Here is a 27,407-nt window from a genome sequence, read left to right on the forward strand (position 1 = left end):
AGTACTTTTATTCCATCTTGTGCTGGCTGTGCTTTTTACATACAGAGGTGCTGAACAATGCTGTAAGCGGGAGTCTGTCTCTAATAATTTTTGCATTTTCTTTGTTTCTTTAATTAGCTGATTTACTCAGCTGATTGCACAGCTGTCTGGGCAGCACCCCCCCAGGGGTCTGCCAACTGTTTCAGAGATATGTAATGTACTCAGTGAAGGGAAATCTGTATGATAATTTCCATATATATATGCAGAAATTGTGGGAAGGAATAAGAAAGCTCAAAGGCAATTTTTGTATTGCTAATAAAAGGAAACGTGTTAAAGATGAGCTTAAAAAGCTTTCTCTTTTCAATAATTTCTGGGAAAAGATTACCCTTTCATGGTAAATAAGGAACCAATTCTCTCTTGGAAGGTTTTGTTCCTGGGATTGTTGCTCTCTTACAAGCAGCTTTTGGGGATTTCAGAGATACTCAGTGCTTGTTAGTTTTCCCCTTTAGTTTGGAAACAGAACTTGGAAAATGCAGGAGCATGCATGAGGATGTGGTCTGGTCTAAAATGGTCCCCAAATCCTAGGTTTGCAAAGCATTTACTGGCTGCTCATCTTCTTTTCCATTGCTCAGCACTAGTGCTTTACATAGCCTAGAGGACCTGGCTTTTAGTTTCCCCAGTGGTGTCAGTATGAGCTATTCATTTTTTTCCACTCTGATAAATTAATAAGCATCAGCAAACATTATAACACTGTCAAGCAGCTCAGAGCTGCCATAGTAACCAGCCTCTCTAGAGCTCACTGTATACCCTCCACAAAGAACAACAAAGGATACCACAAGTTCCATTGTTTAAAATAACAGTAAAGTTTTCAAAAATAATGAAATTAGCTTAGTTATGTGATTAAAAAAACCAAAATGGGGGTTTGTGTTTTTTCTTGAAAGCTTCATGCTAGCAACTTCCACTGGAAAAAAACCAAAACAAAACCAAAAAAGCTAACAAAAAAAAAAATCCAGAAGAGAAACAAACATGCCTCTTAAAAAATTTGGAATATAAGAAGAGTGCTAGAAGTTGTGAGCTTCTCAGCAGCTGACGATAAATCAACTGGTGCACGCTGCTGTAAATTCTGGAGCCTTCTCCCAGGGAATATTCTTGCAGATTCCTGAGGTCTTGTTGGTTTCACAGGGACAAAAAATCCCCCACAACAGGCTATAGCCATCCAGCAGGGATGAGGTCGTGGAAGTCTGTTGGCTTGTCAAATAATCAAAGTTCTTGTGTTCAGAAATAGGCTCTTTACCTCTTCCAAGGTGGGAATGTGCCTCCTATCTGTAAAAGGCATATAGGTGCCTTTTACTTAGTGGCTAGAAAAAAGAGATTCATATATGAATTGTGATCACAGAGTACTGAAAAGACTGAAATCATACAAAGGGCAGAGTGGTTTGATGTTTTAGGATGTTAGCAGGTAAAAGAACAATACTAAATAATAAATTAACATCCGCATTTGAAATGAAAGAGCATCACTGAGTACATTAGCGATGTAGCCTTAGGGGGGACCGAGCTTTGTATGGCAAGCAGAGCTACCTCTGGAGCAGCTGTGGGGACAGTGAAGCCCCCATGCAGCCCGTGCAGTCCCAGGTGAGCCTGGCAGTGGAATCCCCCATGCTCAGGCTGCTACTGAGGCCATGCCGGAGGGTTTGCAGGGGGCTGAGTGGTTTTGGTCTTAGGAGCAGCCTAGGGCAGTGCAGAAGCATGTCTGCTGAAGGTGGTTTAGGGGCTGTTGTGCCCAGAAAGCAGGCAGTCCTGGCTCCAAAGATGGGTTTCACAGCAAGCTCCAGGGCTGAAGCTGGAGCTGTGTGGCACGAGGGGTCTGGCAGCAGCGCTAGCTTGAGAGGTGTCCTGTCCCCTTCCTGCAGCCTGGGTGCTCTGCTCTCAACCAGGTCATCAAACCCAGCCAGGTTAGTAATAATCCTTTGCCAATCCACAAATCCCGAATGCTTTATGGTCGCACAGAGGGGAACAGTCAATACAGGGGGTGCGGGACAGCCAGCAGTGATGGGGAGCTAAACTGGCTTCCTGGAATGGCCATGTGGGTGCCATTCCAGGAGCGAGCTGCTTAGAGATGGGCAGGTGTCCTTGCCTGTTGTTTGGCAGCAAAATGGTTAACTGTGATGACAGTCCTTTCTTAAGCATTTAAATAATTAGCTTTCACAGTTAACACCCTATTAAGCCAAAGGGAGGAAGTTCACACCTCTCCTGGTGTTATTGTTTCAGTCTGGCTGGCTGCAGCAGCAGAATGACGCTAGTGCCTTGGTTTGTGTTGGGAAGGTTATCTTTGCAGCCAGAAGGGGTAGAAAGAAGAAATTTAATTTATAGAAAAGGAAGAAAGCACAATAAAGCAAAGCCTCTGGGAAGATTACAACCCTGTGGGTTCCAGGAGTTGCTTTGTGTGGATTTTTTTAAACTGTCCTTCCCACTTTCAGTTGGACAAATGATTCTGCTATATTGAACAAGACTCAGTATTAAAATGAAATAGTGTGATCGTATTATTATCTGACTTTTAAAAATCTTACTCATCAAATGTAATTAATGCAATTAATTTACCTTCAAGTTTGTGGCATAAAGAGGAGTGTGTCGTGGAGGCACTGCTCTGAGGGTAATCTTGGCAGATTCTTCCATAGGCAGGAGAAGGTCTGTAGTGCTGCTGGTGTTACCCTCACTGGATGCCAGCCTGTCTAGCTAAGGTGAGCCCTTTAGCATGTGTGTAGTGCTCCATGCTGCTGGGAAAGACAAATCCTTTCCAGTGCCTTAAATTTACACTAAACTTTGTGGCACGGCTGTAAAAGCAGGGGGGAGCACGGTTAGTTGGTTCCAGCATGAGCGATGGTTGCGATCCCTTTCCTTTCACACCCCGGTGTGATGGCTGATTCTGGTGAGGTAGCAGGTACCAAATGATTTACCTTGGTTTCTTATTTCTTCATTTATTTTTTTCTGCTGATATAATGATCTGAAATGGAATTACTAAAGGACAAGCCTCTCCCACACAAGAGTTCCCTGTTCTAACATTAGTTTACAGAAGAATCTGCTAGCAAAATCTCAGCTCTGGTCTGAGGGGGCACAAGGAATTCAAATAAGATGATGGCCCTTATGGTCCTTAAGTGACTATAAAACATCAAAGTCCTGAATTCCCTAGACTAATTTGCAAATGGACATATTTGAACTGCACACTAGCAAGCTAATGCTCATTTGACATATTTTTCTTTTGTTCATGGTGACCTTTCCTCCAAAGGAGAAATGCTGCAGGTAGAAAAGGGAATTGGTCACTCTGCATTTGTTTGTATTTTTTTCCTGTCTTTGGTCTCAAGCCTGAACCCAAACATAACATTAAATAGAAACATATAGATCGGGGTAAATCACCTTTGCCTTTCCCTGTTATTGCTGCTTTGTAAAACATGCTGGGATATTTGTATCAGGGAGCAAAGCTGGAATTATGGTGGTGGAGAAGGAAACGTTTGGCTTGGCTCCAAAGTTCACAACTTTTTGTATGTACAGTTCCAGAATCAGCACTTGCCTGGGAAATACTTTCCCATCCCACCCTAAGCTTCCACTCAGTTTTCCTATCATTGGCTTGGCGATGTCAAAAGTTTTTATTAAAAAATAAATAGCCAGCTAACAGTAAGTAGGAAATTATCCTTGAATTCTTATATTTTGTGACAGAAGTTGTATTGCATGCACGATAACCCATGAGGGCAATGCCTGGGCCAATTCAAGGGGTGTCTATGAGTTGTTATGATGTCTAAAAATACTGAAATCAATTTCTAAATATAACAGAATATTTAAAGAAATATTTTAAGAAATATGTGGGTTTTTTTCTGTTTTGTAGACAAACACATAGTAACCTTTTCCTACAGAAACCAAGAAAATATAATTAAGGGTTGTTGCTTGTCTGTGTGGCCACTTCAGCCTTCAAGGGACCTAGTTCTTGTGATGGGAAAAAAGTATGTGATGATGTGATTCCTTGAGTGTTGTTCCCTGGGTGTAGTTAAATGGTTCAGTTGTGGCTGGTTCTTATGGGTTTGGATAAGAGGCAGGGAGGACAAAAAAAATCAAGTTTGTGATGGAAATTTCATGAAAAAGAGGCCAAATGCTCATTCTCTCCCAAGAGAGCTGTAAGAACGTCAGTGTGAGATCTGGGACTCTTTTTTTTTCCTTTAAGAAAATATTTACTGCTTCTTTTCTACATTCCTTACACAGTCTAAACAACATTGAAGCCAAGGAGAGCTGGGTTTGGATGATAAACTTATTCAGGCTTTTTTAGAGTTGAATTGTGAAATTGCTGATAAAAAAACTTAACTTTTTTTTTTAAGCCATTCACTTAGAGAACACTTAAACTGAGGCAATTTTCTCGTCAGCTTTAAAACTGCTCATGTTAAAATCGTTCAACACCTAAGGATACCTGTATTCATTGGGGGGTGTGGACATGTACCCTCTTTCTCTTTCCCTTTCCCTTTGTGCCAGGTAAGAGATCTTGCTGCGCTCAGTTCTGGGTGTTTGCTGCTTGTCACTATCTCCCTGGCCAGACACCCTCCACTCGCTAACCTGCCTGCCCAGCCAGGTGTGCCACAGGTGCTGCTCCTCAAATGTTCACTTTGGTTGAAGATGCTCCCCTGGCACAGGGCAGGGAAGGGGACACTTGTAACCGAGGCCTGTGACAAGGAGCCAGTTGGCCGGCACTCACCTTTTCCCCTGGCACAGCTGTTTGTGGAGCGCCCATCTGCTCAGGACTGTTGGAAAAGCTGGCTGGATCAATGTAAATCACTTAAACCTGGATGTGTGATCTTGTTACTAGCAAGGTGCCACTCCTTTAAATGCCGTGATTAATAGCCAGAGTCTGGGGGGATATTTTGCCCCTGAGTGCCTACAGCAAATTGATTTTAGAAGAAATCAGAAAATTGAAAGGAGAACTGGGGAAATGTTCTCCTAATGTAGACTTAACAATTTGAGAAATTGCTCAAACAACCGATTTTTAGCATTTGTTAATGCCTTCCGGCATTGCAACGTTCCCGTCTCATGCAGGTTGCTCTGTAGTGGTCAACAAATAGATGTCCTGAATGCTCTGTGTCTCCCACAGGGGCAGTGGGTAGAACAGGGTCGTGCATGTCTGGGACTGTGCAAGAGGATGAGGCAGCTCCTGGGGAGGAAGGCTGGGAGTTGGGTTACATGGGAAGGTGCTGCACAGAGCCCCCAGCCTGGCTGGATGGAGTGGGTTGCCTTTAGAAATGCTGCCCTGCACTAGAAAAGCAGGGCCACACATGGCTGTTCAGGCCATCCCTCTCGTTACTGGGTCATTGTGTTGTTCTTTTCCAGGCTGGGACAGAGATGTGCCACAATGTCCCAAGAGTGTTTTGGTTTCACCAGATTTAAGTGCTGCTGGGATCTAATGCCCGTTATACATGCTGTCTGTTACAGCTCTAGTCTAACCCTCTGTTTCCAGTATTCACCTTCAATTTCAGAGGTTTGCTTGTAAAGTGATGCCTGCAAACCCAGTGGTGAAGATTTATATCAGAGCTCTGTTTTCCTTTGATAATGGATTTAAAAAGATCCTGGAATGGAATAAACTGTATTGACAGAATGACTTATTTCCCCTTTTATAATTACATTTTTATTACCTTTTTTTTTTCGATAGCGTAACTGTGGGGGAAGAAACAAAATTATATCCTGTATGGTATAGCAATATCAGCAGCAATCCTGGCATAAGAAAAAATAAATCCATACAATTTATTTTAGAGGTCAAGAACAGTCCAAAGTTACTTTTCTTTTAAGTTGGTAGATGCTGCCTGACTGAGGTGTCCTTTCATGAGAGATTCCTTGTTTCTTTAGCTGGATAAACTGCTAGCTCTGATTTTGACCCTTCTGGGGATTACAAGTGTGATACAAATCTTTAAAGTCCAGCAAAACTTGCTGGTGTTAAGTGATTTAACTTATGTTAGTTGAGTGAGGTTGCTGGTTTCTTCTATTGTGCCAGCAGCAAAGAACTTTCAATAAAACATATGCTACCATTTATTTCTGGAGATGACTCTCATGGCTAGTGGTGATGTTAAGATTTAGATCACTTTGCTTACAAAGAATTTTCCAAGTCTAAGGTGAGGGATAAATCTGCTTATTTTGTTTCGTTTGAGCTGATCTTCTGCAATATAATGGAACAAGAGGGACACCTTATTTTTTTTATTGCTTATGAGTCATGATATCTCGTTACAACGTATGGAAAAGTGGAGTTTCCTTAAATGTCATCGTTTTATCAGGACTAACAGTAGCACGGCTATAACTATTTAGTACTGGATTTTACTGCCTGGGGAAAAATAAAGTATACAGTATTTAGCATTTTTCTAAACCCAATAAGGTGTACTGCAGAATTGCTTTCTGAGCTGCTTTTTTGATGTCTGCAATCACTTCTCGAGCCGATCTCCGAGGGAGTGCAGGGAGACAGTCTGTGTACCTTATAGGATCTGTCTAAAACCACTCCAGGAATTAACTAGAATGCTAAAGTTTAAACATTCCTTGAATGGTCATCCTATTTGATCTAAAGTGGACCATGCTGCTCTGCTGCTTTTTTGTGATTTAAACCTGGCTGCTTCCAATATTCCTCTTTCTTATTTTAGCAATTCATCAAAATGAAGAAAACAGCAGTCAGGAAATAAGAGGACTAGAAGAGCTCAAGGATACCTCTGATGCACAGGTAAATGTGTAAGATTAATGGAGTCTTGGAAATGTTTTCAGATCTACAAGCTGAAGAACTGCTTTCAGTAGCTCTGGGAAATGGATTTTCCTCAATGCTCTGTTCAGGGAGCATGTAGGAGGGACAAAGTCTGCTGGATCTCATCTTATGTGACTATTTAGAATAAGATTGATGATTACTCTGGGAATTAATCCCATGATGTTGCAATTGGACAGCATTCTTCACCTATCTTTCTGCTCCTTTTAGACAATACACATAGCATATACCAGATGTGAAAGTAAAATGAGATGTGTTTTAGGAGGCAAGGGTATATGACATTTTGATTGAATTTTAATCACTGTAAGTAGGCATGCAATGAAATAAGAATATTTATTAGTCATTCAAGTGCAAGCAACAACCTTCTTCTTTCTTTCCCTAACTGCCCTCATTTGCAACCAAAGCACACTTGATATTGCTCAGAAGAAACTAAACTACCTTTTAGAGTATTTTATTGTGGAATTGCTTACCCTTTTTAATTCTGTGAATCTTTTTTGATTAATCTGCAACTCATTCAATCATTCCGTTCATGCGTTCAAGCTGTGCAAGTGTAACTGTATCACTCATTGTACTGGTACTGATTATTGCTTTTAATTTAAAATTGATTTTTCCTAGTCTTGACTGTTTTTTTCTCCTTCTATTCCTCTTGCAAATGTTATGTTCCCCAGCAGTTGCCACCTTTTCTCCTTCCACTATATGCAGCTCGCAGCTCCTGTCTGAGATTTATCTCTCTAACATCTTGCCAAACTGAAAAGTTGTGTCCAAGAAAGACAGGATTTATGATGATGTCTGTGAGCAAGCCTGGCTGAAAGGGCACAAGCCATGTAGCCAAGAGTGCATTACAGAGATATAGAAAGGACCCAGAGGGAAACAGTGACCTCACTGCACAAAAAATCTGTCTTTCTGGTTTTTTGTTGGATTCTCTTTTTTTTTTTTTTGGGGGGGGGAGGGTGGGGAGGCAAAGGATTTAGTGTGTACTCAGTTCTACTTAGTTGCTGCAGTTATTACAAATTTCTTGAAAATTTTTGTTCCCATTTGTGACATAGAAAAAGTATGCCAGCTAATAAGATTACCCGAACTAATTATAAAAGCCCATAAAAATTTATTATTGGGACATTGATTTACCCAGATTTTAATTGACTGGAAGCCAGCTTCTAAAATTTGAAAGAATATGAAACGCACTTAAAATTATGCAATTACTAAATGAGCAGTTAACAGAAGCGTTCATGCGCTCTGCTGGGAGAAGAGCAGGGGTGTTACCAAAGCAGGGGTTGCTCCAGTTTGTTAGCACCATAAAAATGACATCCAGTGAAGGCCAAATACAGTTTGTTTTAAAGGAGTGAATGACTTTTTTTCACTTCAGTGGGACTGTACATGTGACTGGAGCAGAGCAAGTGTTCCTGTCTTTTGAGTCAGTGGCATGTGGTTTGTAAGTTTTCAGGTTGATCAAAGGTGAAGTCAGTAATAATTATGTTTTTATCACCAGCTACAGAAAGAGACAGAGGTATAGTGAAAGAAAACCAAACCACCACAAACCTTCTGTTAATAGAATTGAAAGGTGTGTTGCCTGCTCTAAACACTGCTCTCTGAGACAGACGCTTGATTTACATCGGAGTTAATTGACAAAAGGGGCAGAAGTGTGGGAAAAAATTGGCAAGGGGATTTTCAAAAGCAAACATGCTGTAAACAATGTAAATTATGTAAATAAAAGATCCCCTCTTGTCTGCCTAGGGACGTGTTAATTCACCTCTGTGTCATTGCTAGGATGCTCATTTATGACCTCTACAGAGGGAATATTTTCCAATGGATATGTTGAAATAGAAAGTATGTTGTCAGCATCCTCCCTTTTCCAACCTCAGTAGTGACTAATTTGCTTTCATTCCCATTAAACTTTTAAAAATTTCATTTCAAACATTACATAAACACATTTAATTATAGTGATTTTGGGCCATGAATGGTAGTAAAGCCTTACTAGAAAGTATCATTCATTAAGGTAAAGCCAGTTAAATTATGCAACTTTGTGATTTTCACTTTCACATAAGTTAGTAATTTTATCTGGTTTGGTCTACATGAATTACAGGCCTAAGCACCAACAAGGGTTTTGGGGGATGTGTGCCTGTACAAAATGAAAATCAAAATTACTCTTTACAAGTAGGGTGACTTTTGTCTAACAGCTTCCAAAATATTGTCTGAAAATTAAATTTGTATTGAGAAGTGAAAATGACCAGTAATTGGAGACTGCCAACATCTTCCTAACCAGGTTTTAGAAGCTGTCATCAATTAATTATTAATTGACCTGGATGTTTTCTTACAAGTATTTAGCAGACAGATTTGTAGTGGAAAGTCAGCATAAGTGAGGAAATCAGAACTAAAAGGAAAGGATTCAAACTTTTTTTCTTAATTACGAAAAAACGTGTTTAGCCTTTTGTGTTTCAAGTGCATTTTTTACCTTCAGAGCCAAACATATATAATTAATTTAATAATACCTTACACCTCCCAGAAATTTATTATCCTCTGGAAACCCAATTAAATACATTTTTTTTTCATGTTCTCTGCAAATCTTTAAATTAAAGAGCTATGGTGGAGGAGGGGACGTGTCAAAATGCAGTGTTTCTACTTGGTGGTTATTTGAAACAGGACAATGTGATTCTTCAATGAGATTGCCACTTTGAATACAGACCATATTTGTGGCAGACCTAGTGGGCTTGTCTTTAGAGTTGCTCCTCTGGGGTGCTCATCCATGCGGAAGGCAGAAACACGCTCTGTGTGAACACAGGTGGAGGGCAAGTGGTGGAAGAGAGCGAGACCCAACATTCAGAACCTTGTCTTTCTCTGGGATGTTTGTCCCACTTGAACATACTGAAGCCAACTCTTGCTCCAAAACTGAAGCGCCCCCTCTCTCTTCATAACTTAAGTGGTTTTAACCATTGGGCTTTGCTTCACACTGTGAAGATCAATAAATATTTGTTCAGCCACTCGTAGGTCATAGTCTGCCTTCTTTGGGCACGTGTCCTGGCTCCGGCCAGGGCACGGTTCATTTTTGCAATAGCCAGGACCCAGAGGTTATTCTATACCACCTCACATCATTGGTGGGGATGGGGGAAGGGATTCCCTTCTGGGTTGGGATATTGTGGAGGAGGGAGTGGTTGGGTATTGTCTGTTGTTGAGGGGTTTCCATGTGAATCATTCGTTCCTTGTACTCTCTGTCATTATTATTGTTGCTGTTACTGTTTGTTTTCTTATCTAGCTGCTGGTTTCAGTAAATTGTTCTTATCTCAACCTGTGATCTTTACCTTTTGTGCCTTCAATTCTCCTCTCCAGCTACCTGCAGGAGGTGGGGGACACGGGAGAGGGGAGGGAGCAAGTGGCACCTGGTTTAGTCGCAGTGGGAGAACTAAATTGGGGACTGCCATTCCTAAACCATGACAGCACAAAACGAAGGTGAAAAAAGTGCCTCCACAGTACTAAGATCCCAGATCCAGAAAGACTCCAAATCTTTATCATCCTGAAGTCCTAGCAGGCGATAACACTTTGAAGTAGCCTACATTACATTGATGTAATACTCTGCTAGAAGCATCCTGCAGCCACAAAATAAGCAGGCTTGGTTTAGCTGATGTCCCCAAGTCATCAAAGTGTTGGAAGTGCAGACTCCCAAGTCTTAGGTTCCCTGTGTAAATTGCTGGAGGAAAAGGGGAATATTAGGAAACAACTGATCTGACCATTTAAAAATGTCTCTGTAGACCGAAAAAAATTCTCTTCCTAAATACCCTCTTTTCTCTATTGATTAAACAAGTCTGGACAACTAGTTCACTATATTCTTCCACATTTGATAAAATCAGTCTTACTGCTGATCTGCAGGGGATAAGAGATGTGTCAGAACTGGTTTATAAACCAGTGTCTTTGATTTAGAAGATAAGGCACTAAACTTAGACTATGTAAGGAATTTGAGATTAGGCAATGCAATTCCTTATTTTCTCGGAGGGTTTCTGACCTTCGAACCAGTGGTTCCTTATGTGGAAAAGCTGGGTTCCTCAGGAGGCTGGGCTCAGGAGGGGCACAGGACATGCAAGGCACAGGCTGTATCTGAAATCTTTTACTTCATCAGAGCAAAAGTGTCTGATGCAGGCTTCTGAGGAAATGTCTTCATCCCAGCTGGAAGAATATAGGCATGTACAAATTACTTTCAATGAGTTGGGTAAGGATGACTCTGGACTTGGTCATGGACCTTATTTTTTTCCATCAGCGTTAAAGCACTTATTCATAAAGTGGATTTGTTTTCTTCTTCAGCTGAAGAAATCTTAACTCCCCACTTCCCTCCTTGGAGAAACTAGCAGACCTGTAGGATGATTTGGCTGGGCACTCTCACACCTTCATCTGTCATGGACAGGAATTTCTCAAGGCCAAGGGATTGGAGCCTGCAGGGTTAGCGTGTCAGGGGATCCCTAGGTTTTGGGGCTGACTCACAAGATGTGTTGTGAATTTTGGAGTAGGTACTGATTCATTTAAACTCAAGGTGAACAGTAGAAAGAAAACGGTGAAGGAAGTGGGGGGAAAATGTTTATTTGCAGATTGCCTTTGAAGTCATATAGCCATACCATAGCTATGCCACATGATGGGCCTTCCCAAGGCATATGCTGTTCCCATCAGGAAACATCTGGGCTAATAAAAGCTGCGTGGTATCATCGCCCCAGGTCTCAGTTATGCAGAGGCTATATCCATAACCAAATCATGGACAGTGATATCGGCCACTGGCTTTGCAGGGAGCAATTTAGCCCATATCAGCTAACTTTGTGCTGAGTCTCTACTGTGCCTGTGTGCAAGCATGAATCCATCTTCTTACATGGATTTATCTGGCATTTTTAGAAAACAACCAGTGCTGAATGTTTTGACAAAATACTATCAGAATAGCTTGAATAACTGTCAGAATATTAGCCCAAAAAATAGTTCTAACATAGCTTTTAAAGCAAATATAATTTCCTCTCCTAAACAAAATCAAGAGATACAGATTTGTTATTTAGAGAATAAATAAATGTGGCACAACTGTCTTTTAACTCTTGAGTCTTGCATATGTGAAAAATAGTTGGAGCGGGAGCAGAGGGAGTTGTAGCCTGTTATTTTTAGGAGTGCCTTGTGTTGCACTTCATTCTTTTTCCAGGACTGTTCCTGGCTAACTTTCCCATGAGTTTTTAACCTCTTGCTCTTGTTCTCTTATGTAACAGGAAACAGGCTGACAGGAACAAATAAAACACAGCATATCTGATAGTTGCACTCAGAGGAGCAGTTGATTTAGTTAGCCCTGCCTTCTTTCCTCCAGAGTAGATGCATTTGGAGATTCAGATGTGCCTCTGTTCCTCTCCAGTTGTTTCCCGGGAAGCAGTGACTTGTTTGTGCTCAGCAAGTGGCACCGAAGTACCGCAAATATGAGAAAACAGATGCATTTCTTTTAAGGTTGAAATTTGTGGCAGTGTCATGTCCTGGGATTGTGGATTTAAGTATCTGTTTGCTCTTTCTCCCACCCTTAAGGCAGGAGTTTTATGCAAGCTTCAGGGAAGAGATGACATCGGACGGATTGAGCTGGTCCAAAAGCTGGCGAGAGAGAACTGCCAGTTTTTGCAGGCGGATAGAAAAGCACTGGAAAAGGCAGAACAAGTAAGACATTTCTTGTTTGGGTTTTTTGTTTCTTTCTGGTAGGGGAGGGAAATTTAGGTCACAAAGCTGAAATAGCAAAGCGGATGGTCAGAATCCAGGGCACACATTAGTCATGGAGCTGTAGCTGCTCTCCTCTGGCATTTACATTTCTCTAAAGTGCGTTCAGGTCAATAATTGTCAACACACTTAAATTATTATGTTGTCATTAACTGTCGGTTGCTGTTAGTAATATCTTAGACACATATAGCAGATGATTTCAGGATGCTTTTTACCAAATTGTTGGGCTCTACGATGTATTTAAATAAAGTATAAGGCATATGAGTGCTTCAAGTACTTACTCTAAATTACCTTAAAATTACTTCACAGTGGGTATATTTGGACGCAAGCATTGGCTGAAAGTTTTCAGCATGAATTAAAAAGAATGGTCTGGATAGGGAATTCAGCAGTTTGTGTTTTTTTCTTTTAAATTGTGTTTTCAATCAAAAGTTACACTGAAGAAAGCAGCATTCTGTTTAATGCTTCTGGAAGCACTTACTCAGATGTTAATAACTGGATTGAAAACGCACTGCAACTTGACTGGTCTGCTTATAGGACAATGTCTCCTAATTTTGTTCTCCTAGTGAAGGTTTCTCTCTGATTGCATATTCATCTAAAGGTGCAGAGGATAACAACTGCAAGAAACAACAAAAATCCCATCTAGTCCTCATGTCTCTTGCCATTATGTATATGTAATTTATTCCATTTTTGGCTCACCGGACAGTAGAAAAAAGACACGTGCTTTAGAAAAGAAATACTTTTCAGCTTATCTGCAAGTTCATTCCTACTGAAATAAGGAAAAGAGAATGATGAAATCTTATTTCAGAGCTTCATGCTGTTCTGCTCGGTAATGTAGAGGGTCTGGTCTGGTGTAGTTAGATGTGTAATTGTATCAGGAGGTGTGCAGAAGGGAGGAGGCAATTAGCCAGGCTAATTCCCCAAGATTAAATTGTTTCTCAGCTGACCTGCCAGAAATGGACATTTGGGAGAATTTCTGTATACCTTTAAACTGTATCCACAAAGCACAATTAAAAGTTTAGGTGCTCAAGCAAAGAAGATGTTAAACCAGGGAAGATTTCTATTGTGTTTTAGGATTTGGAAACAGGATTACAGATATATGGGCATAGATGAGAGGGGACTGTTGGGACTGATACTCAAAAAATTCAGTGGATATTTTTGCTGCTACTTTGGTAGCAGCAAAATGGTCATTGCAAAGGGTGCTGTGAAGGCAGCTGCAGCTGTGTAGCTGCACAGATTACAGTAGAGTTCCAAAAATGGAAAGGAAAGAAGCACTCAGCTTTTCTTCTCCTTTTGAAAAGTATGGTACTTAGCAGTTGCTGCTATTTAGGAGATGAGTGGCTTCAGTTTAGCAGGAGCTCAAGCAATTTGCTCATGCCCGTTCTGAGCAGTATAACACAGCAATTACTGCTCTCAGACAAGGATATGCCTTTAGACCTTTAGGACATGATTTTAGAGGTGACAGCAAAGAGAATTGTCTCCTGAGAGACTGCAGAAGCCCAGGTCATTCCTCATGTGCCCTTTATTTCTGGGTGGGGAATGTCTTACAGCTAGTGCTGGCAATAATAAATCATGGTGTGCTTCTTCCCCCTGTTCTGCCCTTTGCTGGTTGTTGTAGGGTGGGTCTAGGCAGCCCATGCCCAGACCTAAGGGAGCCCTACAGTCCTCGTTGTGGGTGTGTCTGGTAAGCCCCCAGCTGGACTACTGCCTTCGTTAGGAATAGTCACCAAGAAGGCATACTGAACATGGGCAAGGTTTGTCGTAGCTTCTCAGTTTAGCTGACTCAGGTAACTAACTTTCAGTGGAAAAAATGCACACGTTGCCGTGGCAGGGCAGTGGGTTGCAAATGTTCAGGAAGCTGTGAGCTTCCATCCCTTCCTCTCCCTCCCTTCCTCCCTTGTGGTCTGAGAGCTGATCTGGTGCATGTGCAGGTGACAGGATTTGACTGGCTGGGCAGGGTTCACTGCTCCAGGCAGATATCCCCCCTCTTCTCCAAGGAGAAAAGCAGCAGGCTGAATTGTAGTGAGTACTGCTTGGATCCAGGATTTCAGACCTTCCCACCTCATCCTGCTGCTACAAAAGTGATGGCAGATTCATTGGCATTGGCTTACTATCAGTCCCTTGGACTCACTGTGAATGTTAGGGGAACAACATGTTCAGGGTGTGGTATCCTTATTATGTGCAACATGCCCATCTTTCTTTTTTTTGTTTGTTTTTAAAAGCATAGCTTATTTTACACTGCTTTCTTAGTAACACAGGGTGATGGGCACTCAGTGCAGGAGTAAAATGGAGATGCTCTGTGCATTTTCCACTGGACCCTCATTTCTCAGAAAGTATCCCTGCACTAAAGCTTTCCCCAGCTTTCCCTCCTGGGGAGCTCAAACTGGGCTTTCTTGGATGATCTGCCTTCCCCAAAGGAATGGCATGCAGTCTGTAAATGAGACGCCTGAACACCCTGCCAGGCTGTTCTCCCTGCCCTTGGAGAGCCTGCTATCCAGGCTTGCCTCCTGGCAGCCCAGCTCAAAGCAGAAATGCTGCTGGCTTGCAGGGCTATGTGTTTCTGTCAGCCTGGGCCAGTGTCACTGTTAAAAGCTGTGGGCTTTATGCCCTGCCTGGAAGTTAAGCTGCTCTTTCCAGGATGGCCAGTGGGAAATTTTGCCTGAAGCAGATTTCTCCTCTAGTTTGTTCTCCTCCAGGAATATGAAAAAACCTCAAAACCCCAACTTGAACATGGGATTAGAATTGTGCATATGCATAATTCCTCTCTGCCGGTACTGTGTCCCCGGTATGTGATGGGAAATGGAGTTGTGGCTCCTCTGGGTGTTATACCCACTGTGTTTCTAAAGCAGGTCTCTTCAGATCAGTACAGCCTCACATGGGTTTCCAGCACTAACAGAAAATATAAATGTATTACAATTGAGCTTTTATGATTCTTGTACTTTCCTGTGAAAAAGAAAGGGTTCTCAGCCTAATTGAAGAATTTGGTACTGATTTGGTACCCCAATACTCTTTGTAGTACAGTGAATGAGGTGTGGCATGTGATAGAGAGCTAGACTGGATGACTAGGAGGACTGGTAAACTCTCCTGTCATTCAAATAAATAGTCACCATCTTCATCTCAGTTTGAGGACAGAAGTTAATGACTCACTTAAAGAAGATAGATGACAGATGTGTATGCACAAGTGGTTTTCAAGCAGATAAAGTACCTAGAGGTGTTCTTTAAGGTGTGGTGTTGGAGGTCTCTGGTCCACAAGGAGCAGGTGAAGCATGGATTGGTTTGGGTTTCTAGTTCAGGAGATTAAATGTAATTTTTTTCTCAGAAAACGCAGATGGTCTGGAAGAGGGAAAATACGTGACAGCTGCCTGGCTCACTGGAGAAAAACTTGGTTTGGAACTGTAGTGGGTGGGAAAAGGGATTCCTTTAGTCTGGCTGTGTTCTGGAGGCTGTAAAATTGGGATATGTATATATATCTAAGATGATTTGTACAAAATCAGAAAGTCCATACTGCTTTTTTGTAAAGTTTTCTGGTATGCTATGGTTTCTTTTCACATTTATGGTCTGAACGAAAAAGAGCTTTGAACAACTCTCCTAATCTAAGAAGTTCTGTGCTCAGTCTCTGTTATATGTGAGCTGCTTAATTGATTTTGACACTGGAAGCTGACAGTGACCAGGTTAGATTGGTATTTTGGAACTGGTGTTCCTTGGTAGCACACAGTGCCAACATCTTCTCTGGTGAATAGAGTGTTTGCAAAGTGCTCTAGCCATAATGGTGCTCCCAGACTTGTAGAGAAAAACAAAAACTAAATTACAGTGATTTTTTTTCTCTCCACTCGCACTTGCTAATGTGTTAGAATAAGGTGCTTAATTAAGGCACTGAACCTACCGTATGTGTTAGGTTTCCTGAAACTTCAGCTTTGCTAATGAGTAGAAAGTAAATAGTACTAAATAAGCTTCTAAATAGGCAGATAAGCTTATTCTCTGTGCTTTTGCATTCCTACAATGTATTGATAAATAAATAAAGTGAAATGATTGTCTAAAATACACAGAAATTATTTTAGTATCAAATATGGGATAGAGTAAAAAAAACTATGCAAGCTTGCAGTTCTAATTTTATCATTACATGCAAATCATAAGCCTCGGGAAATGTGAAACTGGATATTTGTATTTTTATGTAATTTAAATATTTCATTTCCTTAAAAAAATTAATTTGACAGAAAATAGATGAAAAATCTGTATTGAAATATTCAGCTACAGAGCGAGCCTGCTTTTTGGAGAGGTTTGCTTATTATTAGCATTAATTATAATATAGAAAGCAAGCTGTGTATGTAAAGCCATTCGAAGTAATTTATCATAGCTTTTTCCCTCCAGCATACATTTGGGATGCATTCGAGACATATTTGCACTAAACCATAGTTTTTGAAATTCCTTTTAGTCAACTACAACTCAGTTAAAGCATGCCTTTATAACAGATGTGAAAATGCGTTGTACAGTATTTCCAGTTAACATTTCAATGAAGTGTTGCTCTCATTAAGAAAATCATGCCTGTTTATAGTGTCATAGTAAAATTGTAAAAGGGCTTTTCACCTCAGCAAATGGGGAGAATATTCTTTAGATTATAGTATCATTTTCATAGTCAGATCCACTGAATAAGACGTTCACAAACTGACAATAATGTTCAAAGGAGGCTCTTCCAGTACTTCCCTGAATCAGTAGGAAGGGGAACATTTCCTAAATCCACCCTGTAATCCCTTTACAGATTAATCTATATATTAATTAGAATTATGTACTGTTTAAAGGTACATAAGTACATACAGCTTGAGTGTATTGATTCTGTGACTTAATTCAAGATGAAAGAGATATATTATATGAGGCAGGTATGTTTTCAGAAAGAAAACAGATACTGAAGAACAGTTCTGTTAATTTGCTGGGTACTAACTTTTGTAGTCAGTGGTCTCATTAGGAAGACAGATGATTTGCTCATTGAAGCAGGTTAGTGGTTGAGCTGAAGCTGTTAAAAGGCTCACAACAGAAGATTAATGATTTAGAGCCTTGGGTTGTATGGATTACTCACAACCAAGGAATTTTTTAAGGAAATTCCAGCCATGACACACCAGGGATATTTTTAGGGTGCCCAGCTGGACGCCTGCAAGGAGACAAGAATCAATGTCAGGACATGTCCAGAGCTGCAGCTTTTGTTAGCTTGACAAAGCTGTGGCATTGTGCTGATGTATTGCTGGATTGATGGTCAGTAATCAGGGCTCTGATGGAAAAATATTCTTTAAAATACATCAAATGACGTCTGAATACAGTCAAGGACTGACATCTGTGCATTACTTTCTAAAAACATGATCACTTTTGTTGTATCTGCTCTGCTTGGGACAGACCTATTGAGTAGCTTGGGAGCAGGTTTACTACTTTTGACTCTTGGCAGCTGCTCTGCATCTCTTGCAGAGCTGTGGGTCAAGTGGTCATAACAACTATAGCACAGTTTTGCAAAAACTTTCATGGCTTGAATAGCTATGAGGTGCTGTAGATGTCTAAAGTCATTTCAACAGAACGGACTTGGCATGTCAGCACGGGAGTTCGCTATTTCTCTTTATACCTCTTAGACCCACCAGCATCAGCAGAGAGAGCTGTACCAGGGTAAGATGATCGTTTGCAAATTTAGCCTTCAATTACAAGCCAAGAAAAAAATGAATCTGTCAATGAGGTTGTCAGTTTATACCTCCTTGTTGAGTAAGAGTTAGGTACATGTTTGCTGTGGAGGTAACCTGAAGTTCAAGTCTCTGGTCTGAATCAGGGGAAACAGGGAGTGGAATCTAGTTCTGTCATGTTCTGAAGAGAATGTCCTACTCCAGATAGTCAATTTTTCATCTGCTGGAATGAATGCATAGCCCCAGGTGATCACCTGTTCTTCATAAGCCAACCTCTTTATGTTCTGAGAAGAAAAGGTTTCTGCAGGTCCTAAGATTTTGTTTTTTCTAGTAGGGAACAGGCACAGGCATCTTTTTGAAATGGAAAAAGTTTGCCAGAGATAAAGATCCTTCTGCTCAGATGTAGGACTGGGATCATTTGCATGCTAGGAAAATCCTTGTTTCAGTCTTTTGCAGCACTTTTAAAATAATAACAGAATTGTTCTTATTTGCTACATACTTTTAAGAGGACTTACCATTCCTTTTGTTGAGTCTGCTTAATGTGGCCAAAGTTTTGGAGGAGAATGTCCTCTTGCCAGGAGTGCAAAATAGTGGTGAAATTATGTGATCCTTCTCCTTGTAAAAAAAAGCACTAGAGTCATTCTTGTGCTCCCACGATATGTTGTGAACACAGCATAGGAACGCATTGAGTGGAAACCTCACTATTTTTCTTGAAGTCAAGTTACATATTCCCACAATACTTTCTTTCCTCCAGATGCTCATCATGGTGTTTAAAAGAAAAGAAAGGCTAATTTTCTCCTCTTTGATTTATTCTGTAACATTATACTACTTTGTATAGGAGGAAATTCCACATACACATTTTGCATGTTAGGCTTTCTTTAGAGTGGAATGGTGACTCATTCTTGTGTGGGACAATAACTTAGCTCCTGTGTTGAAAGGGGTAAAAAGGGCATATAGTATTTAGCAGGCTAAAACCTGGGAGCCAGAACTTTGAATTTTTATTTTTGACTCCGTTGGTTATTTAATAAATAAGCTTCTTCAAATCTCATCACTTTTCTGCACCTTTGTTTACCCAGGTTAAAATGAGGTCTTAAATATGTGGAACCTTGAAGGGTGCCATAAAACCCATAGTGGTTAATGAATGTTGAGGAATTGCTTTGGGATCCTTGAGACGTAGTTCAGGGATCCCAAGGAAGCTGCAAGTGGGTTGAAATGTTGACAGACAGGGGGATCATTTTTTAAAATCTTGAGCATAGCTGAGGTGAGGCCAAACAGTTGCAGTCACTGTGCAGCCTCTGGGTCCTCAGGCACCGCTTCAGGGGCTGTGCTGCCCCAAACGCTTGTCCCCAGCCCTGGGCTGGCCCATGTGGTGCTCCTTTGTGGAAAGACACTGGGAATAATGAAGCTGAAAAATAAAATAAATACACCTTCCTTGTGGGGTTATTTTCCAACTGGATTGGTTCCCCTCACATTATGGGGAGATGGATATGGGGTGAGAATGAGATATGGTGTCAGGGATGACCTGTGCTGGCGAGAGCTACTCTGCTGCTCCTGGTGAAACACAGTCATCCTCCTTAATTCCCCAAAGCCTTGTGATTTACCCAATCCAAAAACTGAACTGGATCAAATGAAATGTCCTTGCATTTTTTTGGTTGGCAGTATTTTAATCTAGATCCTGTGTTTCACCGAGTGGCTTCATGAAGGCACACACGTGCAAAGAAGGGGGTGAGTGATGAATGGGGGTCAACATCCAGGAGCAGGGAGAGGACAGGAGTGTTGTTTATCATGGTCAGCACTACACAGTTCTGGTGGTACCAAGACTGAAAGCATGGTTCCTTGGTCCTGCCCTTCCTCCATTTATCCACATGAAGAAGTAGAGAAACTCTTTGAGAGCTGCAATCTGCAGGTTGTCACTGTCCTCTGCTTCTGTGTTTCTCTCCAGATTTTGAACCACTAACCTGCTTATGTTTCTAGACTGTCCAAAGGCTTACAGAGAATCAATCTCATAGTCTCCCTCTAGAGAAGTAGAAATTACCAGTTTATGAATTCAAAGCACCTGCTCTTTTGTTTTCTGGCATTAAATTGTTCCTCTCTCTGTGTGATAAATACATTTGATGACATTCTGAATGTTCCTTTCTCCATTTCCTGATTTATGACATCAATAAATTCCCAGTTATGCTGATAATACAGTGGATGTGTCCTGCCATCTACTTCTGTAAAGCTACTTCTACCTTTTTTCTGGGAAGTCCAAATAACAAAGGTGTCTGGATCTCTCTGTCAAGTTGATACCTTTTCCTGGTCTTAAAATCGAGAATCAAACATAGTTAGAAGGGAAAAAGGGGTTTCACCTTGGTATTTATTTTAAGGATCCTGAGGTGCACCACATCCAGGTGGAATACACCCCAATGCACACCCCCAATAGATCTGGTATAACATTATAGGTCTTACTAATTAGCATATCTATCAAAGATTCCCCAATGAGAGGCTCGAGTGAGCCCCCCTCCCCAAGGAACCTTCCCCTGGATGGTTCTATCTTAGTTTACAAAGTGTTTGGGGCATTCTGATTCCTAACTACGAAGCTTCTAAAATGTTTAGTCTCTTAGCTTGACAAACAAGTCTAAAAATGTAGGCTAAAAACCACTAAGAATACAGAAGTTGTAAAAAGGTATAAAAGGGGTATAAAAGAAAAGGCAAAAAATCATCATGGCATCAAAGTTAGGGAATTTGTTACCTAAATTCAAGGAGATTAAAAAGAAAAGTTGATCATGCTTTGACTATGTACCATGCAAACTTAGGTCAGAAATTTCAAGCAGTTTCTGAATTTTGGAAGTAATTTTGTCCTTCGCCTTTCAGTGATGCAGAACTTTTAAGTAATTCACAGCTTTACCAGACTTTTCTTTTGGAATTTAAACCAATCAAGAACATCTCATTTTGGCTCATAGTCTGGACCTGGCTGAAAAGAAATATCCAAGATAACTGGAAAACTTTTTGATAGGCTAGAATCTGATGGCTGTCTACCACAGCTTCCTCTTTGGAAATTGTCTGAGATTTGGTAGTCTGCCCAGAGATCAGAGTCATGTAAAAAGGATTCAGTGCTTCAGGTTTCCTTTTTTTCTCTTTCTTTTTCCTCCTATCCTCCTGAATAAGTTCAGGAAGAACGTTCAGTTTCATTGCAGATTTGGGCCAGTAACGCAGAAGATACCTGACGAGTGTCATTAAACAGGTGAAACACATTTCTACATGTCAAGCTTTGCTTTGTTTGGAATAGAAACTACACCGGAGCAAATTCTGTAGTAAGATCTGGAGTTTATGCTAAAGTCAGTGTGATTCCAGTGGCAGGATGCTCTGGAGTCTATGAGGCCTGTGTCAGGACCTCATTGGAATAAATGCTGACAGCATTTGTTGGCATCTGTTCCTGCAGACACGCTCTGGAGACCACCTGGAGCATGCCAGTGGAGTGACAGCCTTTTCCCTATGTTCAGCTGCCTCTCCTGGACCAGAGTCAGGCTATCTGCACTGAGGACTTTTTGGAACAGTGGCAGCTGTAAAGTGGCTGTCTCTGCCTCCATTGTTGGAACCACATACACAGCAGGAATGTAAGGACGCTTTGACCTTGTATTTTTTGCAGGCTTCTTTTTTTTCCCTAGGATTTATTTATTTTAATCATGAAACTTCCCTAAAATCTTCCCCCAAACCGTCTTTTTGCTATGGCCATTCTGTCACTCACTGTGCCTCCATTTTAAAGTTTAATTCAGCCCCTGCTGATGTTAATAGATATTTTTTTGATGAGAGTAGGGTATAGCCTGTAGGGTCTAATGCTTTTGTCACACTATAGCCATGGAAGGTGGTGGCATTTTGCAAGATGTGCTTGACACATGACCACCTGTGGAGAACGCTGATTTGGTAGCAGTTAATACACCACTTGCATCCATTTTTCTTGGTTCTGTGTGGCAGCTCAAAGAGCAAAGGAGTGAAAACCCAGGCGATTAGTGGTAGTTTTGCTGACTATCTGCCTCTAAATCAAAGCAGGTATTCCCCTCTCCTTCCTCGCTTAGCGTTCCTACCGCTGTGTGCAGCACCTCCTGTATTCTAATTCACAGCACATGAAAATGTGGTCTCAAGTGCATATGCACAGATTTCATTTTAAGTACTCAGTGAAAAATTTTAATTAGGTGTTTCATGTGGAAACATGAAACAGGGTTTGAAATTAGCAATGACCTCGCAGCCTTCCTCGAATATATTTTCTGATACTGTGCAGCAGGCAGTTCCCAGCTCCTTTTGTCACTGCCTGGAACGTGAGCATCCGAGCGGGGAAGGCTCTGACGTGTGGGAGCGGCAGCAGTTGCTGGTAGCAGGAAAAAGTACTTTAGCCTCTTTTGATGACTGGGAAAATAATAGGATGACCTAACTCAGGAAGAGCATGAATAGTAGCTGGTAATTCCTTTAACAGCTTGCTGAAGATCAAATCTTAGATGGATTTCCAGTCTCTGAACAAGGGTAAGCCCTGAACAGGGGGTGATGCTGAGCTACACAGCCCTGTTTGATCAAGGGAAGGGCCCACACCTCACATGCCTTTGTTGGCTGCTGAGCATCAGCTCTGTCCCCTGCCAGCCTGGCTGATGCTGCTTTCTCATTTGAGGTGGCTGGACTGAGAGCACCATCCCTCATTTAATCTCCATTTTCCCTGGGAGGCGAGGGGAGTAGACCTGTGTATTGTATCAGGAGCAGCATTCCTACGTAGTCTGTTGCTGGGACGAACAAAGAAGAACCTGCTCTTTTTGGCAGAGTAGGAGACAAGCACAGAATGCAAATGTGCATCACCTTTTTGGTTTGGTTGCAATATCACAGTGTCTCTTCTGTTTTTAGAGGCACTAATATTTGTTCAATGAGTACAGCATCAGTTTAGGCCTTTTTACAAAATACTTTTGATATTGCAAGTAGGGGATTATTCACCACAGGAATGTTTAAAACATATATGTGGATACAGATACAACTGTTAAATCGATTTACTGTTTGTAATATATGCTGTTTGGCCATATTAGCAAGTTAATAGAGACTAGATGTGGTCAGGGTCAGAGAAGACACTAATAAGAGCTGACTGAAGTGGACAGAATTTCAGTTCTCATATGCAAAGCTTGGTTGTTCAGGCTTTGAGCTAAAAAACAGATAAATTCAGGCCTGGGCTTCCTTGTGTGCATAGCAAATAGCTGGAAAGTGTGCCGACACTTTGGCTTTGTCTCCTCAGGTGAGAAAACTGAATCTTTTCAGTGGAATCCACACATTAATTCAGTCTGTCTAAATAATCTGCCAGGCTCTATGCAGTACCTGTATTGAGCTAATCACTGGGCTATATTGATTTCTTTTTGGTTTCTTGGATTTTGATGAACTTATATAAAAGAAGCATGTGGCTTCTAAGCAGAACTCTATTTGCAGTGAGTTCTTTACTCCTATTTCCCACCGAGACAGAAGAAGTAAATTAAGCCTAGGTAGAAGGTTTTCCTACCTGCTTTATTATTGGCATTGCAAGATTTTTCCAGCAGAGTTTGAGCAGTGTCCAGTGCTGCACTGGGAAGCTATCAAATTCTGCACATTGCAGGTGATGGCCTCCTGCATCTGGGGCCTTTTTCAGGATTTCACTAAGGACATGGCAGAATCCTTCTCCACCAAGGAATTTGCAGTGCTCATGGTCCCCCAGTTCTTCTTCTGTAGAGACACCTGCCTATGTGTGCATGTGCTGTACATATTTATTCATTAAACAAACTGCATACCTTGCTAAAAGCAAAGATAATCTCTTACTTATGAGTAAGACTACTTATGGAACCCTTTTTCACACTGTAGAATGAACCAGTCATTTAAACACACAATTTCAGTTGTTAGCATAAAGAAGCTGTTTTCTCCTGCTGACCCATCTGTTCTGACAGTCCTCTCCTCCTATTCCTCTTTTCAGATTGTGTCAGGTTTTTGTCTAGCAGATTCTGAAAAAGTTTCAACCTCCTTTTCAGTTCGTCAGATTAAAACCTGAATCTTGGTCATCAGAAGGGGTTTTTGAGTAGTTAAAGTGCACTGGGTGGCTGAGTTATCACTCAGCCTACACTGAGTGATAACTCACTTCAAACTACAGATAGTTTGAAGCAGCTACCCTTTTTAAGTCTGAACACCTGAACCACCTGCAACTTGCTTCAGGTGGCAGTTTTTTAATGTGTGATACTCAAATCAGGTACTTTCTTAAAAATGACCTCTATAAACTCTTTCTCAGAGCATCAGCTATCGCTCTTATTTCCAGGGACCCCTAAAGATCTGCCTCTGTTACTTCGTTTTAGACACTTCCTTGTTGGAATGTATGCAGGAACTGGAGGAACATGTTCCAATTTCACAGCAGAGCTGTGGGTATGTGTGCTGATTTGTGTGGGATCCGCAGCCATCCGTAGAGCAGAGCTGCTCTGCTCTTGCACTGGGTGGCCGTATGCTCCCTGTAACTCGTCTGTTCTCACTCACACACCCTCAGCTGTCACACAGGCACACATATGTATATGTGCAGTTATGACTGTCTCTTCCCCAGACCAAAACTTAGTTTTCTACTATGTAGGGAAAAAGGCTACAGTTTCACCACACCATTTTCCTTTGCAGCTGCTGTAGCAATGCTCTCCAGTTCTGTCTAATAGTTTTACTGGTTAATCAATTGACACATACTGTTTTTATTGCAGTGACATGTAAATAGTAAATATTTGCATTAGACAAAAGTTACACAGTAAATCATGCATATAATTGTTGTTTTGAAATGCTAGTAGTTTTTAATCTGTGTGATGTTCAATATATATTAAGGATCCCCTAAGAATAGAAACAGTGAAACAAATAGCAATTTACTCATTTAAGTATGTAAAAATTCATGTCTTACCTGATGTAAGAGGAAATGAAGATTCAGCATTTCAACAGAAGTATCAAAAATCTGTAAAAGTTGCTTGACTATTTTATTGTCAAAATTAACTCTAAAATCATAGGCATTTGCAGTCTTCCTTGTAGTTCATTAATGCTGCAGTTTCCGGTATTCCAGTGTTCCCGTGTGTGGAAAAGATCTGCATCAAATGGTTGGATGCCCAACCTGCTTGAAAAAAATCCTATTGATTGAAGTCTAATAATACATCCCATTCCAGAGTTTCTTCATTTAGGTAATTTTGTGAACTCAGCAGAACATGCAATACTGATATGTCCATATCACCTTTGCTTTTGTAAGAAATAATTTGTTCCAATTATTTTTTTTTTTTTCGTGCACAGGTTAAGTGCTTGCTACAGCAAAACTTCTTCACTTTCCTACCTTAGACAATATACTTAATGAACTTTATCTCTATTGCTTTGTTAAGGGCAAAGAGCTAGGAGCTACCTCTAAAACGACTAGGGCTTTTATGGAAATGAAAGAACCAAAGACTTGCTTCATCATGGGAAATCACTGCCAAATGTCGTGTGAGCTCTTGCTTTCCTGGCAGACACAATGTAGAGAAACATTTTCATTTTTAGTATCTTGACATTCAGCTTTTTGACTTCTAATGCTTTACCACTTTTTAGGATATGAATATTTTCCATTAAAATGCGTTGTTACGAATTTGCTTGTATTGAAATAACAATTGAGATAATATAGATATAGATAATTAGAGGCTTAGATCATGCTGTACAGAAGGATCTTAATTAGATCAAATTAAAACCTGCATTTTGTTTTTAGCATAGCCTAATGTTTAATAAGCTAAAGCTTAAAATCTGATGAATTGGCAATGATTTTGTGATTTGATATTCAGAAAGAATGCGTCCTGAATACCAAATGAATGAAAGTTGCCATGGAATATCATTGCTGCATTTTTTATTTTGACCTTGAAAACTGGGTTGGTGTAATGTTTTCACACTGCTAACCTTGAAACACAGTAATTGGAAAAACAGTGCTGAAGGTTAGCAGTGCTTTTTCTTGAGTTATCATAGGGGAACGGTTTGAAGTTTATGGGGGTGGAGAGAAATTGTCTTCAAGATCTTCAAATAGCCTGAAAGTTTTGGTGATAACAGCACTTTAACTTATCACTATCCTAAAAATGTCCTTCTGTGCCAGTGAAGCCTTACATAGCTAAAAGGAAAAGTGACTGTAGAAAGGAGTTTAAGTAATGTCAGGAGGATGGGGATGCCCAGGAAGCTGCTACCAAATCCCTTCTGCTGCTGGACAAACATAGCCTCCTGCACCGTGGATGTGTGTCCCCACAAAATATCCTTGGTGCAGCACTGTTTTGGTAGGTCAGGTGAGTAGCTAGGTGTAGAGATCATACTTCTCATGTCAAGTAAATGCTCAAGAACCCAAGTCTCATCCCTCTCTTTGCTGTTTGTTAGCCGGCAGCCAATGCACCAGTACAGACTAAGGGTAGGTGAAGAAACATGCTTTGCACAGGGAGTGTTTCATCTGGAATAAACAGAGGTATAAGACAGAGACAACAGGCTTGTGTTTTCATTTTTTTGTCTTTACTGAGTGGGTAGTTACACTGTAAATTGCACATTCATTACTTACAGTGGAAAAAAATCCTAACATATTTCAGGAACATTAGATTGTGATCACTTGCATTTTTGGGGAGCAGAAGAAAATGTAAGCAACTTCTGCTTAGGGTCATCTGAAAATAAAATTAATTTTATAAAAAACTTAACAGAAACCTAATGTTTTAGATAGGATTTTAAAGACTTTGTCTTTCCCCAACCTATGCCCCCGCCCCCCATTGTTGTCTCTGTGTTTCTGATTACCTCCAATGCCTGTGTTAAAATTCAAGGCATCCATAAGGCACATGTCCTCCTGACCTAGTGCTGTAGTTATGATGATGCATAAAATAAATCATGGCAATTACTGAGGCAGTCTCAAGCACTTAGTAACTCATGCAATTGCTTCTTGAAACATGACTGAACTGAAGAAAGGATCATTAGTTATTTCCCTGGAGTACTTGGATATCGTAACCCTCTCCACAGGGTTCTATTAGGGAGTTAAGACCTGGTCATCTGCTCACACATCTCATTTTATCTTTCTGTTACTCAAATGCTCTGTGATAGATGGTGAATTCCAGACCATGTGTCTTCTTCACACACAGTATCTCCTTATTTATCAAAGTTCAGGCCAAACAGCAAATGGCCAACCATTTGGGAAGGAAAAACTCAGCAATGACAAAGTAAACAGGTTTAAGAAGTCATTTCTGGAAGGACTTATGAGAGAAGGTGAATTTATGAGATATATGACATAAAAATAATTTCCTGAGTAAGCAGAAAGAAGTTGTCTAGATGAGATCTCACAGTTA

The 27,407-nt window shown here is 40.8% G+C and overlaps 1 protein-coding gene and 1 long non-coding RNA gene across 2 annotated transcripts in view; one reads left to right on the forward strand and one right to left on the reverse strand.

Annotated features, from left to right (window-relative positions):
* RAPGEF5 (Rap guanine nucleotide exchange factor 5) overlaps positions 1-27,407 on the forward strand; it is a 159,343-nt gene that overhangs the window by 53,946 nt on the left and 77,990 nt on the right. Inside the window, exons 8-9 of the mRNA XM_039570699.1 lie at positions 6,633-6,709; positions 12,269-12,394. Of these exons, the coding sequence (XP_039426633.1) occupies positions 6,633-6,709; positions 12,269-12,394 (203 nt within the window). The remainder of the gene's footprint in view (positions 1-6,632; positions 6,710-12,268; positions 12,395-27,407) is intronic.
* Positions 937-25,995, reverse strand: LOC104689114. Its single transcript, XR_751739.4, has 3 exons — positions 24,998-25,995; positions 18,618-18,717; positions 937-1,337 (listed from the first exon to the last, which is right to left on the reverse strand). It is a non-coding gene; the product is annotated as an uncharacterized LOC104689114 (long non-coding RNA).

This window comes from Corvus cornix, chromosome 2 (assembly GCF_000738735.6).
Source record: "Corvus cornix cornix isolate S_Up_H32 chromosome 2, ASM73873v5, whole genome shotgun sequence".
NCBI classification, from domain to species: Eukaryota; Metazoa; Chordata; class Aves; order Passeriformes; family Corvidae; genus Corvus; species Corvus cornix.